The sequence below is a fragment of the Notamacropus eugenii genome, chromosome 5 (assembly GCF_028372415.1).
Source record: "Notamacropus eugenii isolate mMacEug1 chromosome 5, mMacEug1.pri_v2, whole genome shotgun sequence".
Lineage (NCBI taxonomy): Eukaryota > Metazoa > Chordata > Mammalia > Diprotodontia > Macropodidae > Notamacropus > Notamacropus eugenii.
The window spans coordinates 288,584,467-288,604,548 of record NC_092876.1 but is presented as its reverse complement, the minus strand read 5'-3'; the positions used below and the strand labels follow the sequence as shown (position 1 = coordinate 288,604,548).

The window sequence follows — 20,082 nt, the reverse complement described above, 5'->3', positions numbered from 1 at the left end:
TCTTCCTGAGTTCAAATCCAGCCTCAGATACTCACTGTGTGACCTAAAGAAAGAAATGGCAAACTCACTTCAGTATCTTTGCCAAGAAAACCCCAAATGGGGTAATGAAAAGACTGATCAACAATGATACACAGTCACTGTGCTAAGTGCTGGGAATAAAAGAAAGGCAAAAAACCCTTGCTGCTCTCAAGGACTTCACAGTGTAATGGAAAAGTCAACATGTAAACAACTATGTACAAGCAAGATATAGGCTGAGTGAACTGGAGATAATCTCAGAGGGAAAGCGTTAAGATGAAAGAGAGCTGGGAAAAGCCTCTTGCAGAGGATGGGACTTAGGCTGAAACTTGAAGGAAGCCAGAAAGCAAAAATGAAAGGGAGAAGAGATTTCCAGAAAATTAGGGATGGCCCAGAGTTGGGAGATAGAGAGTCTTGTGTGTGTCCTCTCTTAAATGTGTCCCCCAGAACTGAACAGAACACTTGAAATGAAGTCTGATCAAGGTAGAATATAATGATACTTCTCTATTTGATGCAGCTTAAGTTCACATAAATTTTTTGGGTATCATAGTCTGCTTCTTCAATGTCTCTTTAATGTCAAGGTTTCTGAACTTGGAATTTGTGAATTTTTACGTATTGTACCTAACAAAGAGTTTTACTCAAAAGAACAAATCAATCTCAACAATCACTTATTAAAGTCCTACTATATACCAAACAAGGAGGGTAAAACATAAGGCACGCTGAGAACAGTTAGCAACAATGTTGCAATGATGATCAACAGTGAAAGAGTTGGTTGGCTACGTTGATCAATTCCAAAGAACCCATGATGAAAAAATCCTATCTACCTCCAGAGAGAAGACTGATGAACACCAAGTGCAAATTGAAATATTATTTTCTCACTTTTTCTTGCTTTTATTTTTTTTTACAAATATGGCTAATATAGAAATAGGTTTTGTATAATTCTCATATATAATAATGGATATCATTTTGCTTGCCTTCAGTGGGTTAGAGAGGGATGGGAGAAAAGGAGACAATATGAAGCTCAAAATTTAAAAAGAAAAAATATTGAAAAAAGTAATTTTTCAAATGTTCAAAAAAAAGGTAGGACGAAGATACAATCCCTACCTTCAGGGAGTTTGTATTCTAATTTGGCAACAGCATATCCACACCCACGTAGATTGCAGCTCACAAATCACTTTCTCCATTTGAGCCGTCCCTGACCTCCTTGTCCATAATAATTTTCTTCTTCAGAGAAGACACAGCAATTTGTTTTTGTTATTTTTTGATGTGTACAACAGGTAATATATTGTGTTCAATAGGTATTTGTGTTTGTTTGTTATCCCTCTAATAGGCTGTAATCTTTCCAGGGCCTGGGCTGTGTTTTATCTAAGCTTTTAATCTCCTCCAACTCTATCCCTAGTTCAGTGCTCATCATGTGATTAAAAAAAGCACTTAGGAAATAGTTGTGCAGTGAAACAATGGAAAAAAAGAATGATTGAAACACCTACAGTATATAGAGCAGTTTGCTAGTCATACTAGACTTTTCAGTACATATGAAAGCCTAAAAGATAGAATACTTGGAAATGTATAACCATTTTCCTTTGGAAATCAGTGCACCTTACACACGTTTCTCACATGTAGAGCCAGATGGTGCTATTGAAAACAATATAGCACACATATCTATCTCCCTAATTAAGAATCTTATCACCATAGTATCTAGAGGTTCCAAAGAGATATGACTAGATACATAATTATTTTTATAATGTAACATTTACATTGCTTTCTGTATTTGCAAAGTTCTTTCCAATCACATATTTTTCACTTGTTATTAGAAATCAGAAAAAAATATTTTCTGTGCCTCTATATCTTTGTGGGGTTTTTTTCCATGGGAAATGGTAAGGTTTTTGAGTGGAAACTAATAATAGAGCATGTTAACTTTAGTTAACTCTTTTTTTAATGGTAGCTATTTCATGATATATAACCCCAAAGGTAGAGTTGGAGTAAATCTTATCATAAGAGCATGTTTATGTGTTTGCCCAAACATACTCCAGGAGCAGCCCTTCATTCTCTTGTGTCTTCTTGAAATACATGTAAATTCCCCTTATCTTGAATTCTTATTGTGCCACTGAGAAGGCCTTTGTTCTGTCACTGACTCAAAATCTCAGCTAATTCACACATCATCCTGACATTGGGAAAAGAGGCTTCATAGAAAATCACAAAGGTGGGACCCACCAGAAGGAAAAGTTATTTTGATCAGTCATGGGCTTGGGCAGAAATCCTTCACATTTTCTACTGAGTTTGTATAAAATCCAATCCATATTCTTTTATAAATTAAATTTTATTTTTTCAACTAACAAAATTTTATTTTCTCCCCCCAACTGAAAAAAGAAAGGAAAGATGAAATAAACAAAACTCTTGTAACTAGTATTCTAGCAAAACAAATTCCTGCATTAGCCACACCCAGGGAGAAAAAAAATCTCTCAATGTGAATGCTCTTTCAGAGATGGTTAGGATGCTTCATCACAGGTCATCTGGGATTGTGATTGATCATTGCATTGGTCAGAGCTCTGAATTTTTTCAAAGCTTTTTTTTTTTATATTTAGTTATAGAATAAATTTTTCTATTAGTTCACATTTCACTCTGCATTAATTAATACTGATATCTCTGAAATATTACCTTTCATAATTTCTTACAAAAGATAATGTTCCATTTATATACCATAATTTGGTCAGCCTTTCTCTAGTAGATAGGCAGCTGATTTTTCTAGTTCCTTGCCACCACAAAATGATCTACTATCCCTAATTTTGTACGTATGTTTTCTTTTCTTCTGAATTATCTTGAATTAAATGTTACATTAGCCTTGGTACTTACATCAGATCTGAGGCCTCTTAGAGGTAAATAAATCAAATCAAACTCTCATGTCTCTGGAGGAAATTCTGATTGGAAGTATGCTCCAAAGGCCATTATTATTGAGAAGATGTCAAGATGAAAATGGTCCAAATAAGACCCGGATCTGGCCCTATATCTGTCTATAACCACAGATCCAGTAATTGACCCCCTGGTTATACTAAAAATGGTCCCCAAAGTTTATATCACTTCCAGTTGATTTACATATTTCCAGCAGCTCCGCAAAACTGAATTTGGTTTCCTTGGATCACCAGGAGGTTTAATACTTCTTCCTAATGACCACATAGAGGCCATTTAAATTAATTAAAAGATCTCAGTTATTAAAATTTTTAATTTTCATTTCTTTACTATTTAGGATTCTATTATTTCCTACAAAAAAAAAATTCTGGTATTCAAGGCTCTCCACAATTTGACATTTGTCTTCCTTTCAACTGATAACCCACTATCACCCATCATTTGCCCTCTGTTCTGACTAGCCTGGTCTTCTCAGTATCCCTTCAAAATATCCCGATCGTGCCATGATTTGAGTCTAGACTGACACTATTCTTTATATCACATGCTCTTAGCCTTCCTCTTCACCTAGAAAATCGTACCAATACATCTGGGCCTAACCCATGTTATAAATCTTCTGTTTAGTTATCCCTGACAACCTTACAACATAATGATCTCTCCCTATTCTGAATTAATCTAGTGCTTATTGTCTTAACCACCCAGCAGCACTTAGGGAATTAAAACAGCAAGTGGTAATGGGAATTGAGTGAACCATACTGGCTCTGTCTTGTGACTCAGTTCTGGAGCTAGCCCAGTTCCCTTTCTACTCAGTTATGTTTCTAGCCCAATATTTGTATTGTGAGGAAACTTCATTCAATTTTGGAAATTGTAAGAAAACCTTATTATATTGTTTGAACCTGGGAAGCTGGACCTCCTGTACTTATTGCTTAAAGAGCCTCCAGGACCATCTGCAGTCATCCCACTGTATATCTGGCCACTGGATCCAGAGGGCTCTGGAGGAGAAAGTAAGGCTGCTGACTTTGCACAGCCCTGTCTCATTTAAATGTGATTCACTTGCAAGTCACAGCATCACTTTCCTGATGGCATGATCATCTTCGAGAATGAAAGACAACACGCAGCCTTTAAATGAAGACCTAGGTTATGCTGACCAGAAACCTAGTAAAACCTGAAAACTTATGCAGAATTTTCTCACAATTATATATCTTAGACAACCCATATACCTTATCTGAAAACTGGTCCTGTACTGATCAATCAGTTATTGTTTCCATGTTCCGTTGGTTGTATACAGACACTTGGAGGGAGAGAGTGAGGCACCTCCTTTTCTGTTTGCTTTCCCCCTCACAAACTGGAAAGTCCCCTAATCTTTCCTCCAGGTAAAAATCAAATTACCTTTTTTGTATCCTGGTTAATTGTTTTCTTTTAATTAATTGGTCTTATTTGATTTAACTGTTTTTAATGCATAAAAGTCTGTCTCTCCCCATATTCAGGGTCCAATGCCAAAGCTGAAGAGGACTTGTCTCAAAACTGGCATGTTTTGATTCATAAATCAACATCCTCAGAAACTTGAACCTTTGTTTTCCGTTGTTTCATCATTTACCTGCAACAGCAATCACCTTGTATTGTTAGTTATTTTCAACTAGATTATAAACTCCTTGAGGAAAAGGACTATTTTAAACATTTTTTATTAGTGCCTAGAACGTGATAGCTAATCAATCAGTATTCATCAATTGAGTATCTAGTGAGTGTTTATATTCATATGTATAGGAATACTTTTTTTAAAAGTATTTCCAGTGTTGCTTTTTCTTTTCCCCTCACTTTTTTCCTATCTTTTTAGCTATCATATGTCTTGGCTCTCATTACTTTAGATATTAGGCTTTATCCTGTGGGACTAGTATGGAACATACCAAGAAAGAAGAGATCTTTCATGAGAAATTATTTGCGGGACCTTGTCACTGTCCTGAAATTCATCCATTATTCTCTTCTCTGGGTAAAAAGAGTTCACTAAAGGTTCCTATTAACCTATATGCATTATAAGGGAGGAGTAACACATGAAATTCATATCAGTTATTAAGGCTTTCCCCAAAATAAGTTTATCAGTTTAGCCAATCGTTTAGTAGGACCCTAAATAAAAAGAATGTAATATCAGGAGAGGGAATTTAAACAGAAGTATGGTAGACTATTTGTAGAATTTTAGGCAATGTATTTTTAGAAGAATGTTGATCGGGCCATTTAAGAAGGACTTTTCAGAGTGATAACAAGAATAAATAGGGGACTACAGACAATGGTATATATAGATAGATTGAAGAAAGTGGTAATGTTTGACTTGGAGAAAAGAAAACCTAAGGAGGAAGGGATGGGACACACTAGCTATTTTCAAGTATTTGAGATGGTCTCATATAGAAGAGCCTATGTCTGGTTAGTATGCAGGACCTTGTTCTGCTTAGGTCAAGTATACAGAACTAGAAACAATGGGGGAGGAGAAAAAAGAAGGATGGAAAATTGAGAATTCCTGAGAAGATTTAAGCTCACATAAAGAAAAGCATACTAACAAGTGGAGGTGTCCAGGTATGGAATTGACTAGATCCTCATTACTGGAATTCTTCATGGATAACTTCTTAAAGAGAATATCCACTCTGTAAAAGGAATCCTTGTTCAGGTAAAGGCTAGATTTCATGAACTTCTAACTGGGAGATTTGTGAAGAATGGATGGCTGCTGTTGAAAACAAAACGTACTTACATTTGCTTAGGGCAAACCTAATGATAGTGAATGCAGAACTGCAGTTTAAGAGCTGGAAGGGAATCAGTAATTATCTAGTCAAATTTATAATTCCTATGCCCCCTCTAGAAAAGAAATCTCTACAATACACTCATTATATGGTAACTAGTCTTTGCCTGAAGACCTCCAGTAAGGAGATCTTATTACCTCCTGAGACAACCTATTTCACTTTTGGATAACTCTAACTGTTAAAAAATTTTTCTTTTTATTAAACCACCCCACCCTATGAGTATGGAAACTATCACCTAATCAGTTTCCTCCCTTAAATGTGGTGTTCTAACAGCAAGGATCCCAACATACACAGGAGGGCTCGCTGTACAGGTTCTTAGATCTGCTTTTCTAAAAGAAAAACAACTTCTTGATAGGTCAACAATCATTTTAATCAAATAGATATATCATTCACTTAGTTCAGGGGGAAAAGTCAGCACCCTGAACTTCATAGAAAATACAAACAGAGAAATGGAGGTCAACAGACAGGGCTTCCAACTGTCTAACCATAAGCAAACATAGCTACCAGAGAGAGAAGCATGAACATCTGGGTTTTCAAAGTAGGGGGTTCTTTAGTGGCTGCCCAGAGTCTCATCTGCCCAAACACTTCCAATGAGTAAGTCCCAAAGTAAAACCTCACCTCAGAGTATTTATGCACTTTTCAGAGCCAGAGGGCTTCACAAACCTGGAGAACCAGTGCCTTATTAGAAATTAACAAAAGGTGTAGGCATTCCTACTAAACAAATCTTCCCTAATCAAATTCCCCTTAATGGGCAGGCCCATTAATGGGTGGGGAACATCTTTAACTCATAATTACCATTACAGGTGTCTAGAAGAGAATACAGTATCCTAGATATAGTCTGACCAGGGCTAAGTGCAGCAAGGCTTTCTATACACCCCCTCCACTTATTATATCATAAAGGTCATAGCAAAATGCTGACTTGTATGGACTTGATAATCTGCATAAATCCTAGATCTTCTTCGGACAAACTACTATCTAGCCATAAGTCCCACAGTTTGTACTCATAAAGTTTATTTTTTAAACCAAATGTCAGACTTTGCTTTATCTTTGTAATTATCATCTTACTATGTTCTGGCCAGTGTGCTAACCTTTCCAGATCTTTTTTGGAAACTGTCTCTTTTTTAAAAATATATATAATTTATTTTTTTCAGTTTCCAACATTCACTTCCACAAGATTTTGAATTCCAAATTTTCTCCCCATCTCTTCCCTCTCCCCACACCAGGACAGGGTATACCCCATCCACCACTTTCCCCAGTAGGCTCTCCCTTCTATCCCCCCCTCCTTTGTCCTGTTCCCCACCCCTCTATTTTCCTTTAGGGTAAGATAAATTTCCATACCCAATTGAATGTGTATTATGTCCTCCTTAAGCCAAATCCAATGAGAGTAAGGCTCATTTATTCCCTCACATCTTCCCTCTCTTTCCCTCCACTGTAAAAGCGCTTTCTTGCTTCTTTTGTGTGAGATGTGGAAGCTGTCTCTTTAGTCGAGTATATGAATTTTCTTCCCTAGATATTTGTGCTCTACAAATTTGAAAAGTAGACCATTTATTCTTTATCTAAATCACTGATAAAAATTTTGGACTCAAATGGAATTCCACCAAAGCAACCTTTGTCTTCTCAGTTTCTACTCTAGGTCCTTGTGTTTCGTAGCTACCATGCTTCTTCATAGAAACACATCTGGCCTATAGTGAAGAATGATGTGAAAAGCCTGCAATGGGCTGTAAAAGGTGGTCATTAGTAATTTTCTGAGTAGCCGTCATAATAGAATGTTTTAGTCACATCCCAGCAATTGAATATACGTGTTATTTCACAAACATTAGTTGTTTCTTAGTTACTGCCCAAGTTCAAAGTATAAAAAAAAACAAAACGCAATGAAAACATTCGCTCAACTTAGGTTTTCAGTCAGCAAATTTCTCAGCTACGGAGGAAACTTACTCTAAAATTGGACAGAGCATTTGGGAAATTGTATGTGTATTTTGGACCACAAAAGATGCTTAAATTAGCTAAATTCTATGTAATCTGAAAGTCATTTGAATACAGTTAGGTGTGCTCAGTAATTGCCCATAAAATTCATCCCAGCATTTTCATGATATTTTGTTTTTGTGCCCATTATTATCAATCCAACAGACATTTGTTAATTATGTACTATGTGCCAAGCACTGCAACAGATGGTGGAACAAGAAGACATTAAGGAGATAATCCCTGCCCTCAACAAGGATGCATTCTCCATGTAGGGGTGGGGATAGTAAAGATACAGTAAATGCATCAGTCAAGAATTACAGAATATACAAACTAATTTCAAAAGGAAAGCATTAATAAGAGATACACTGAGAGAGCACCGAGAGATACAATGCATATATAGAGAAGGAATTAAAACCTTACATATTTGATTTTATGCATTTAAAGTATTATTCTGCCAAGAGGGGGATAGGCTTCATCAGACTGCCAAAAGAGTCTGAAATAACAAAATTAACAACTCCTAAGACAGAGGATATTCCCTTTATTCAGACAATATAGTCCAAAGTGAAGTGATTTAATTCAGTTATCTGAGTTCTTGTGACTATATCAGGTTGACTATATACCTACTACAAGTACACAAAATCACTAATACTTGTACTTGAGAAAGCATCACATACATATGTACTCTCTCTATATTTATATGCATCTGTATATACATATATATATATATGGAGAGAGAGAGAGAGAAAGAAAGAAAAAGAGAGTGATCTTATGGCAGATAGACGCTTTATGATTAAGGTTCTCAATTTATATTTGCATGAAACAATAATAAAAGGGAGATTTACCAAAAGTCTTTCTTTTTTATCTCCAGTATTCAGACTACAGCACAGTGTTTCTGATACAAGTGACAAAAGCAGAGTCAAAAGCAGATTAAAGAAATTCATTAACCGAAGACCTTCCCTGAAAACTCTTCAAGAAAAAGGACTTATTAAAGGTATGGTGGATTTTATGTTTTTAATATAATGGTTAGAAGAATCATAATTAGATATTTTTGTACACAGAACCTCTGCTACAAACTGCTCCTATGGCAAATGGTACAAAATGTGCCCCCAGTATTTATTCATTATAGCAGAAATTATTAGTAATACAAATACTAATGAGGATGAGGATGAAGATTATAGCAATTAACATTAATATGTAAAGCTGCAAGGTTTACAAAGTGTTTCATATAAGTTATCCCATTAGATTCTAACAAAAACCTTTTGAGAGAAATGTTATTACCTTCATTTTACCAATAAGAAAATTGAGACCAAGAGAAGTGAAATAACTTTCACAGGATCATACAGCTAGTAATCATGTCAGGCATGATTTGAACCCAGGTCTCTGATTTCAAGTCCAACAATCTGACACTATGTCACCTACCTGCTTCAATTAAACAGATAGTGGGGAGAGGACAGCACAATGTAGAAGCAGAGATACTGGGACAACATCATGAAGCATTTCTGTGGATACCAAATGGGGCTGGAGGGAACAGAGCAGCAAAATACAGGAATTCCTATTGCAACTTTTTCTTTTCTTGTAAAGTACTGCTAAGTTTTGTTATGTATTTGCTATGGGAGGAATGTAAGGAATATTGAAGGGATATATCTCCCTCTAAATTTGGTACCCTTGGATAATACCCTTTTACCCCATCTTAGTTGTAATACTAATAATTAAATATGACTATATTAATTCTAACTCTATTAATCTTAGGCAAGCAACCTAATTCTCTGAGCCTCTGAGGAGGTATTTTGGATCAACTAAGGGAGTGTGGCAATGAAAGGATGCACTCTCTTTGGAATCAAAGAACCTAAGATCATTCCTAACTCTTGTGCTTGCTGCCTGTGTGACCTTGGACAAATCACTTAACCCCCCTCAGACTTATTTTCCTCACCTATAAAAAGAAAGAACTATACAGGTTGGCTTCTGGGGTCCCTTCTTGGTCCATATATTCATGGTCATATGAATGCTTTCATCCTACAGATTTGTAACCCAAGGCACAAAAGTAATTTATTCCTATCTGTCTAGATAAAATACTTAGCAGAAAATGTTAGAAAGTCCAAAACTAGTTAAATTGAACTCTTCAATCTTCAAAATTAAGTTGAAAGAGATATTATTTTGTAAATAAGTGAAATAGAGATCTTGAAACTGACTAGCATTGTTCAATATGAAAATATTTGGATATTTACAAGTGTTTTGGCATATGAATGCAAGAACTAAGTTCTAGAATATAATTTGTAATAATCATCAGTAATATTGAAATGATTGTGTGTTCTGCATATTTGTAAAACAAGTTTAATTCAAATTCTATACATAAACATACATTCATATGGTCTTAAAGACAGAGGAAACTTTTTTTTAAATGGTGGTGCCATTAGAAGATAGTGCTCACAGCTATTTCATAATTTATATTGGATTTTTTCCCTTTATTGCTCTTATTCTTAGGGACAAAAATTTATATCCTAATCACCTGCATATAAAGTTCTTTCAACTTATTTGGCAAAATACCGTTTTTAGAGTTAGGGTATGGCTGTAGTTTAGCTTACCAATCTGAGGAAGACAAGCATATAATCAACTCAAATCAACCAAACTTATGCATAAAGTCTTAAGATTAACACAGAGTTCAAAAAGTCTTAACTCAGTAGCAGAGTCGAGACCCAATCAAAATGCTGAGAAACTATTAACTCATCTTTCTCAGAATTCTAGAGTAACTGCATTGCTGAATGTAGTTTTAATATTGATGTAATGGAATGTCAGGGAAAAATCAGATGACTTAATTGCATATCTGATAACTCCATTAAATGTTAACCCTCACCAGCCCAAAGAGTCAAGATTCATTAACAAGGATAATATGGCAAATCAACATGAAATGTTGATTTCATAAAGTTCAGTTATTGTATTAAGTTGTATTTTTCTTCATGAAGTCCCTGTTTTGAAAATCCAATATATTTCTTAGTTGTCATTTAGTTTTAAATATGATTTTCTTTCAAAAATTTGAAGCATATGATTTTCTTTAACTAAGCAAGTCAATAATCCACATTTAAAACCACAGAACTCGTCAGATTCTCCATAAAAAATTCCTTATACCAAAGGTGTGGAAACTCTGCTATGTCACTATATCATTAAAATCAATATGTTTTGATCAGTAAGAAAAGGAAGGGAAACGAAGGGAAGAGAAAGGGAAAGGAAAAGAACAGTACCTTTGATTATTATAACTCTAATTTCCATAGCACTTAAGATTTGAAAAAGTTTTTATACATAACAACTATATAAAGTATGAGTTACAGGTTTTATTATTCCTTTTATTCCGATGAAGAAAGCAAGGCTCTGAGAAGTTAGAGATAGTTTTCCCAGGGTCAGAGAGCTAGTGAGTGCTGTAAGTGGCATTAGAACCTAGGTATCCTGATTTCAAGGCAAATTCTTTTATCAAAATGATTAAGGTGCTTCATAAACTTTCTCTAACAATTGTATATTTTTACAAAGAAAAGGTTGTTTCCTTTGCTCCTTATAATCTTCCTCATCTGAACAAAGGATTTCATTAGTAAAATGGAGAAGAACTGATAGCTTCTTTTTAAATTAAATTAAATTTTATTTTCAGGTCACAATTCTCTCCCTCACCCAGTCCCTTTCTTCCCGCAAGAAATCAGAAACAGCAAAATCCTTTACAAAAATGTATTGTCAAGCACAATAAATTCTCACATCAACCATGGCCAAAAAAATAAACTAAAATCAGCCTCCATTTGCACTATCGTTGCAACACCTCTCTTTCCAGAGGAGGGTAGTATGCTTCATCACAATGAATTATGGTTTATCACTGTTTTCATCATACTTCCTAAATCTTTTAGAAATGTTTGTATTTACCATATTGTTGTTATCTTATAAATTGTTCTCCTGGATCTGCTCATGTCACTTTGCTTTAGTTCATCTAAGTCTTCAGTTTTTTCTCTGTAACTATCCCCTTCATTCTTTCTTAAACCATAATAGTATTCCATCACATTCATATACCATAATTTGTTTGGTCCTCCCCCATCCTTTGCCAGGTAGTTTCTTTTTGATATATTATTGAAAAATTAAAAAAAAAACTTTCTCCAACTAGGATATGAGGAAATGACATAATGAGAAAACCCTTGGATCAGAATTCAAAAGACCTAGTCACAAATAATCCTGCTGCTGGCTACCATGACAAATCACTGCTCTGGGTCTGAGTTTCCTCCTCTATAAAAGGATGAGATGAACAAGAGCACTATGGAGTTTTTTCTACCTCTTTATCTATGATTCTTTGAGATCCCTAAGGTTCCTATCCAGCCCTAAATCCTAAGAAGCTGAAGGAACATAGCTTCCATTTTTTATTCACAACAAAGTTAGCTCATGTTGTGAATCAAGTTATTTTCATTGTTATTGTAATGGTTATCAGAACTGCATCTCCAGAGTGCTTGATAGGAATATAATGTACAACTAGGAGACCAAAAATCACCTCAAATTCAGTCACCTGTCATTTCTGCAAAATGTGTGCTAGGCAAGTTCTTGAGAAATGTTCAGAATTATGTCAACCTGACTCTAGAAATGTTAACATAATGAAATATTTCTTAATGGGATTAAGAAGGAAAAAAAAAAACCATTCCTAGTGCAAGAAGCTACTGAAAACCAATAGGACAAGGGAGCACCAAGTACATCATTTGGAATGATTGCCCCCAGAAAAACTCATCCAAATAATTCAGGTGAGCATAGTGCTAATCATGCCACTGTTAAGTGTAAGTGGTCTGAAAAACCTTCAATTTCCATCATGTGCCATTCATATTTGCCACGTGCACTATCAAGCTCTCAGATATGTATGGAATTTCATTATTTTTTTAAATATTATGTATCAGACTGGAACCCATGTTCAAGTCAATTTAATGTGTAAATTTAGACACTTTGGGGTGGCTCGTAGGTATATTTGTATATATCCTCCACTTGTTTGAGACCTCCCTTTGCTTATATTGGGTGATAACTCTGTAGCTATAGCCAAACCTAAATATGCCAGCTTTAAAATAATAAATCTGATAATAACAGGAAATATTTTGAATATAACTTTCAGAAAATAAGGCAATTTTTATATCACAACTAATATTTCCTTAGAGATACATTCCAGAGAGGCAGATAGCCACTGTCATTGAGGCTGTGACCAACTTCTGCTTAAATGTGCCCTATGATAGGAGGGGAAAAGAGCATAATGTAGTGGAAAGAGCACTGAACATGAAAGAGCTGGGTTTAAAACTTTGCTTTGTTGTTTAGATTACCTTAGTGAAAAGCTTATACTTTTTCTGAACCTCAGTTTCTTCATTTTTAAACTGAGAGGGGAGAGAATATTAACTTCTATGGCTATTTCTCCTTTTTTGGACCAATCTAATCATCAGGAAGGAGAGTTGTTGTTCCAGCCAGTTCCTGATTCTATCAATCAACCAGCGTTTATCAAATGCCTACTATATGTCAGCTGCTGTGCTAGACATTAGGGATACAATAACAAAACATTAAAGAAGCTTCTATTATGTTGAAGGAAAAATACATGCATACATATACATACATATATGTACATATATACAACTATATGTAAATGTATGTGGAGATACAGGTATAGATACATAATCTCTTCTTTCAAGGCACAGTTCAAACACCACTTTCCACCTAGATGAATGACAGATCAATAGATAGACAGGTAGATAGATAGACAGACAGATAGACAGACAGACAGGCAGAGACAGACAGACAGACAGACAGATAGACAGATAGATAGATGGATAGATAGTAGGAAAGGTTTTGTGTGGAAGTTGTGCTTGAACGGTATCTTGAAAGAAATGAGAGATTCCATGAGGTAGAAATGAAGCAAAAATGAATTCCAGGAATGAAAGATGGCCATTGCAAAAATAAGAAGAAGGCAGATGGAATAACATGTGTAATGGATGAAGGGAGGGCTAGACCATAAAGTGCAGCAAAAGGAATTATATTTAATTAGAGAGAAAAGTTAGATTGGAATCAAGTTGCAAAAGGCTATATAAGCACCATCAATGCATTAATTATCATACCTCATTCCTTGTCATTCACAGTTTTGATAAGTATATCATTTACAATTTCTTTAAAGTCATTGATCACACAAAGCCAAGGACTAATCTCATTGGAAGTACTCAGGTAGAGATGGTCTACTAGGTTAGGATCAATCCATTATTTAGTTTTCCTTAGAGCTAATCAGTGAGCACTTCTTGTGATATTGACTACATATGTAAGGCAGGTTATCCTCAGTGGTGGACTTCAGTTTCCTTATCTGGAAAGTGAGAAACCTGGACTAGATGTCTCTGAGGTTCCTTCCAGCTCTCAGTCTAGATTACACTTGTATCCTATGAACTAGTTCCAACCCTAAATGTATTGTGTCCATACCTCTCCATCTTTTCTTGAAAGTTGTGGTGAAAAATGGTCAAAAAGTCTTGCTGAAATAGATAATTTCTATAGTCTTCTGATGGACTAATAATCACAAAAAAGAGTATAGTCTGACTTCACTTGTTTTTAGTTATTCTGGTTCTCATAAAATTTCCCTTTAATAACCTGTTCTAAAATTTGGCTAGGAATTAATGTCAAGTTCAGTGGCCTCTAAATTGAATTGATAACTATCAATGATATGATATTTTTAAAATTAAAAATTTCTTTACATGTTTAATCTCATTTGGTCCTCAGTTTCATCCTGTGAGATACATGCTACTATTGTCCCCATTTTACAGGTAAGAAAACTGAGATTAAGAAAGGTAAAATGACTTGGCCAGAGTCTCATAGCAAAAAAACAAAATCTGAGTCAGGATTTTAACTCAAGTCTCTCCGTCTCCAAATTCAGTCCTATATCCATTGTGCCATTTAGTGAATTATTTACTTTCTGAATTATCTACCTATTTTTTCCTTCTTAAAAATTGGAATACTTGCTCCTCTCCCATCCCAGATCCATTCATCTCACATAAACCATCCCATCCACATGTTCTTTCAGCATCTGGAGATGTTAATTTAGAGAAGTCAGATAACTTCAACTCAATGAGTTCCTCTTTTGTCATCTTGACTTCTTTTGAACTCTTTTTGTTATGTCTTCCCTAATCTAAAGATTATACTCCCCAGAACGGAGGAGAGGCAGAGAGACAGAGACAATGTGTGTGAGAGACAGTGTGTGTGAGATGGGGAGAAGGAGAGGGAGAGGAATAGCAAGAGGGAGAGGAAGATGACTTGTTTTACCTTAGCTCTATTTTTCATTATCTTCTCAATGATTGCAAGAGTCTTAGCTTTTCTTTCACGTTCCTCTACCTCCCAACCTATCTTTTTCTTCTTTTGTAAGGCCACCATTATTGCTTTTCCATTGTTGTCTTTTACCTTTAGCAGATTACACCTTAGCCTTGTTCACATTATTCTTATAGAATTTTGCCATTATGTAGTATTTATCCTCAGTTACCTGTACACACTTGTATCTCTCATTTATATCCTTTGAAAAATCTGAGGTTTTAGATGAATTTTCTGTGTGGCCACTCTGGAATTTTTAGACACCTCATTCTTTTTTTGTTTTTTAATCATCAGAATCAACTAAAAATGCATTGCTGGAATTTTGTTCTTGAGTGGTTCACCTCCCTCTTGTGCTGACTCCTGTTTTAGAATATCAGTACAGAGTGACTATTAAGTTTTTGAGTCTGGCCCATCTCTGAAGTCATTGAAAAAGTTTCTGTTAAAATATAGGACTTATTCGGCTCAATTCAATAAGCATTGAACACCTTTATTGAAAAGCTTTATACTTGACTCTGGGAGTACTTATGCTCAAATGGACTCATGTACTGATTAATTTCAGTGTTCCATTTAATGATTCAGTGATCCCATTTAAAATATAAAAACAATCCCTTTTCTCAAGAAGCATACATTCTACATATCAAACTGCAATCCAGCAATATATTAACTATCTTAAACACTAAGATGGCAAAATTCTTGTCATTTCAAGTTTAGTGAATTACATACTTTTGGATACATTTTCCTCAGCTTTGATACATGCACATAACCACTACTAAGGTGAGCAGAAACTGATATAATATTATACTTTCCCTTTGATTTTGTATGTACCTAGAAAGACCACAGGATACCTTTTAAATATACACATCAAATCTAAAGAACGGAAGAGTCAAGCAATTTAGCTAAACCTCTAAAGCAAATTAGTAACGAAGATATCTCTACAAACTAGCTCATTTGAATTTTAGTTGAGGTGTTGATACAGGTACACCAAGCACTTTTCAAATCAAAGCAGTAGAATCTGGTTTTTTTGGTTTGTTTTTTGAAATGGAGATGGTAGTGGAGACAGTCATTTTCCTCCTTTTGTTACGTTTGTTTTGTAATGTGATGTACACTTGGATGGACTGGATTCTCAAATCTGATTCACACTGATGCTCAAGGAATACTCGTGCAAGGTCATTTTTTTTTCCTTCTAAGTGCACCCACTTACTTGCATTTTGTCATCTAATTGTCTGGACATCCAAGTAATTACCCAGAGAGATACAACTAATTGTTTAAGGTTTCCATCATATGAGAAACTAATGTCATTAAAATGATAGTGTTTTTGTAAAGTGTGTCAAATATCTTTTTTAAGGGGGGGAAGGAGGGAATTGCAGTTCAGATTGTAATTGCAAATTGTCAGCCCTAAACTTTCCACCTCTGTTATGTCTATGTACATATGAGGATCATTGAGTAAGAGGAAAGTATTTTAAAAATAATTTGTTAGAGCTGATGTATGACAGTGTAACCTATTTGTCACATTGTTAATTTAAGCAAAATATATATGAGCAACACTGCAATATAGCTCCGAGCAGAGGCCTGCTCTGGTTTTGTCACTTTATCAGTGTTAGTCTGAGAATAATTGTATTCGAATTTATATACTGGGGCATGGGTCTTCTGCCTGAAACACTCACACAACTTCAAGAATATGCACTAATGTGCTTGAAAAATATCTTGTAAATCTTCTCTTTCTTACTACTTTATGGTTCATAATTGAACTGTGATCCTTACGTGTGAGCTATGTCATGATTTAATATTGGCCAAAATTAATAGCCAACCTTAAGCTTCATCTTGGCCTATGAGCTTCCTGGTTCCTTTGCATTTATAGTCCACATTCAGTTACGATTATTTAAAGGCTCCGGTGAGCAAATCTGTTGGTAATACAGTACCATCCAATTGGTTTCATTCCATAAAAAAATACCAGTCACAATGAAAGATGGAGAAAGTTGGAAGAAAATGTTACCTAGGTAGCAGACTATACCCATATCTTTTCAAAGCTTGCTAGCCACAGGACAAATTAATTCAGGCAAGTTGAGAAGTTAAAAGTAGAATAAAATTAGAGCAACAAGAGAAAATGAGCCTCCAGAAATTGAAGAGAAGCAGATAAGAACAGAAAAGAAAAAAAGAAGCCAGGACAATGAATGCATTTTCCTCTAGTACATAAAATTATTTTGTTATGGGTTAGCACCTACCGCAAAGGAGCTAGCATGTAATAATGTGTTTGGGAGATCCTGGCACCACAAGTATTTGATTTTTAGCATGTAAAAGAAAAATGAGTAATATGTAGATTTTCATTTAGACGACCCATTACTTTTTAATACTAAGGTTTTAAACTAAGGTTTTAAGACTAAGAAACTCTAAATAAATATTAAGAAAAAAAATTTTTTAAGTATCATACCTTCTTCCCTCCTTTCTTTTTCTTTTAAAGTATATTTCTTAAACTATTTTACCTCTCCTCACAAAAATAATAAAGTCCCAGAATTTGAATAAAAACCCTGCACACTGTGCCTTTTTTATGCACAGTGATGACAGCTAGTTACCCCTAGACCTATCATCATGCCCTTAGCTCAGCCTCTTAAAAAGTCTTTCTGGGATTTCCTCTCTCTGTGCAAGCTATGGTTAATCTTGAAAATTGTAATTCCAGTTGCTCAATCCTTTTTTTCTGGCGTGCCCTGCCTGAGATGTTAGTCAGACCTTGGTGCTGATCTCCAAAATAAAGTTGCTTGATCTAAAGCTCTCATTTAAAACTCTGAAATGAGCAGATACAGGCAAAGGTCGCAAATTGAGTAACAGTCATTATCTGTTTTATAGCGTAACTCCACAGTGTACTTCAGAAAGGGCATTGTGCATCAACTATGATTTATATGCCGAGGATGTGTAAAAGACACTAAACCTCTCCCCTTCTGCCAAAGCAAGTGTGCTTCCGGAAGCATATCCTCAATGAGATACAGATGACCGAATGTCAGGCTAATACGTTGTTTCCTTCACGTGTCAGAACAGTGAAAGATGTTGCCCTCAGGAGAGGTGGTCTATGACCATTCTGATTCTCTGATCACTGCTTAAACTTTTTCCTCTCTGGGACTATCTGAAGGAGAGAAAAAGATATTGAGTTTTTGTCAGTGTTCAAATGAATCCTTTAAAAAAAAAAATTAGTTTAGGTTTGGTTATGGATACCTGCTGTTCTTCAGCAGGTGTTTTTCGCTAAATAGTTCCCTCATGACACTTAAAGTTAGCATCAGAAACAGCTACGAATATTCTCTAGCTTAGTTCTTTTTGGTTTTTCCAAGCCTCTCTAGACTCTTTGAGCAGAATCTGCGGTACTTGTAAGCTTTTAACTTTACCTATTGTAATTTTTCTAATTCCCCATTTTACATTCTTTTTGAGGTTGTGACTGATCTTTGTGAGAACATGAGTGACCCATAACTAGGGGGAAAACAAAATGTCCTAGTGACCTAGTAAATAAGAATTTAAACAAGTATCTGGGTAGATTGAATGTTTTATGTGGCATGGAGAGAGTTGGGTTTCAGTTGAGGCAGTAAAATGGAATTTCTCGTTAAAAGGAAAACAATCTAGAGCAATCATCATTTGCACCAGTCATGCTTTTATACAGTGAGGCTAAGAAAATTTAGGACCATTACCTGCCCACTGGGATCTCATTTTACTAAATAAACGTGATATTAATACAAACATTTCAATTCAATATTTACAATTTCAAGTTAAGGTCCATTCCGTTCTCTAAACTCCACTACCACCTTTAGCATCTTTGATGTTTCGACTTTCAGTCAGTAAATTAGCATGTACCATCTATGCACCTTTTGATAGTAGGTCCTTTGGAATTGTCTTTAATCACTGTATTGGTCAGAATAACCAAGTCTTTCACAGTTGATGATCACTGCAACATTTCTATTACTGTGCCCAATGATCCTCTGGTTCTTCTCACTATCCTTTGCATCAGTTCCTATGGTCCTTGCCATTTTTTTTTTCTGAAACCACCACCTACATTGCCATTTCTTATAGCACAATAGTACTCCATCACAACGTATACCGCAACTTGTTCAGTGATTTTCCAATTGATGAGCATCCCTTCAATTTCCAATTCATTGTCACCACCAAAACAGCTACCGTAAATATTTATGTACAAATAGGTCCTTTTCCCTGTTTTATTATCTCTGTGGAATACAGACCTAGTAAAGGTATTGCTGGTTCAAAATGTATGCACATTTTTCAGAGCACTTTAGGTATAGTTTCAAATTGTTCTCCAAAATATTTGGACCAGTTCACTACTCCATCTACAATTCATAAGTGTACCTATTTTTCCTTCAGCATTTATCATTTCTGATAGGTGTGAAGTGGTACTTCAGAGTTTTTTTAATTCCTATTCTCTAATCAATGGTGATTTAGAGCATTTGTATAACATTATAGGTGCTTTGATTTCTTCTGAAAACTGCCTATTCATATCCTTTGACTATTTATCAATTGAGAAATGGCTCTTATTTTTATAGATTTCACTCACTTCTGTAGTGAGTGTGTATATGAGAAATGAGATTTTTATCAGAGAAACTTGTAAAAATTTTTATATTGCTTCACTGTCTATTGTACCTTCTTGTATAAGGTAGTTTCCCTGATTATCTCTTTTGATTCATAATTTTCTTATACCTCTTTCATTTCTTTTCCCAATTTTTCCTCTATAATTCTTACATTGTTTTTTAATGTTTCCAGGAATTCTTGCTTTCCTTGGTTCCAATTAGCATTTTTCTCTGAGCCCTTTTCTTTTTTTTTGCAGCTGTTTTTACATTGTTTTCTTCTTCTGAGTTTACATCTTGGTGTTCCTTGCCACCATAATTGCTTTTTATGGTCAAATTCTTTGTTGTTGTTGTTGTTGTTTGCTCATTTTCCCAGTCTGTTTCTTGACTTTGAACTTTATGTTGGGCTTTGTTTACCTGGGGCTGTGGAAGCACTGTCTCAAACTTAAGGATTTTTGGTGCTGCTGTTTTCGGAACTGGTTCTGGGAGTCTGCAAGTTTTCTGTATTTCTAAAGTGGTGTTATCCTGGGAAGAGTATGTCCTCT

At 35.2% G+C, this 20,082-nt stretch overlaps 1 protein-coding gene across 3 annotated transcripts in view; it reads left to right on the top strand.

The window, feature by feature from the left end:
* The window catches only part of ARHGAP15 (Rho GTPase activating protein 15), an 831,062-nt gene that overhangs the window by 479,556 nt on the left and 331,424 nt on the right, over nucleotides 1-20,082 (top strand). For all 3 annotated transcript variants that reach the window (XM_072613186.1, XM_072613188.1, XM_072613185.1), the window contains exon 9: nucleotides 8,530-8,652. In XM_072613186.1, coding sequence (XP_072469287.1) covers nucleotides 8,530-8,652 — 123 coding nt within the window. The remainder of the gene's footprint in view (nucleotides 1-8,529; nucleotides 8,653-20,082) is intronic.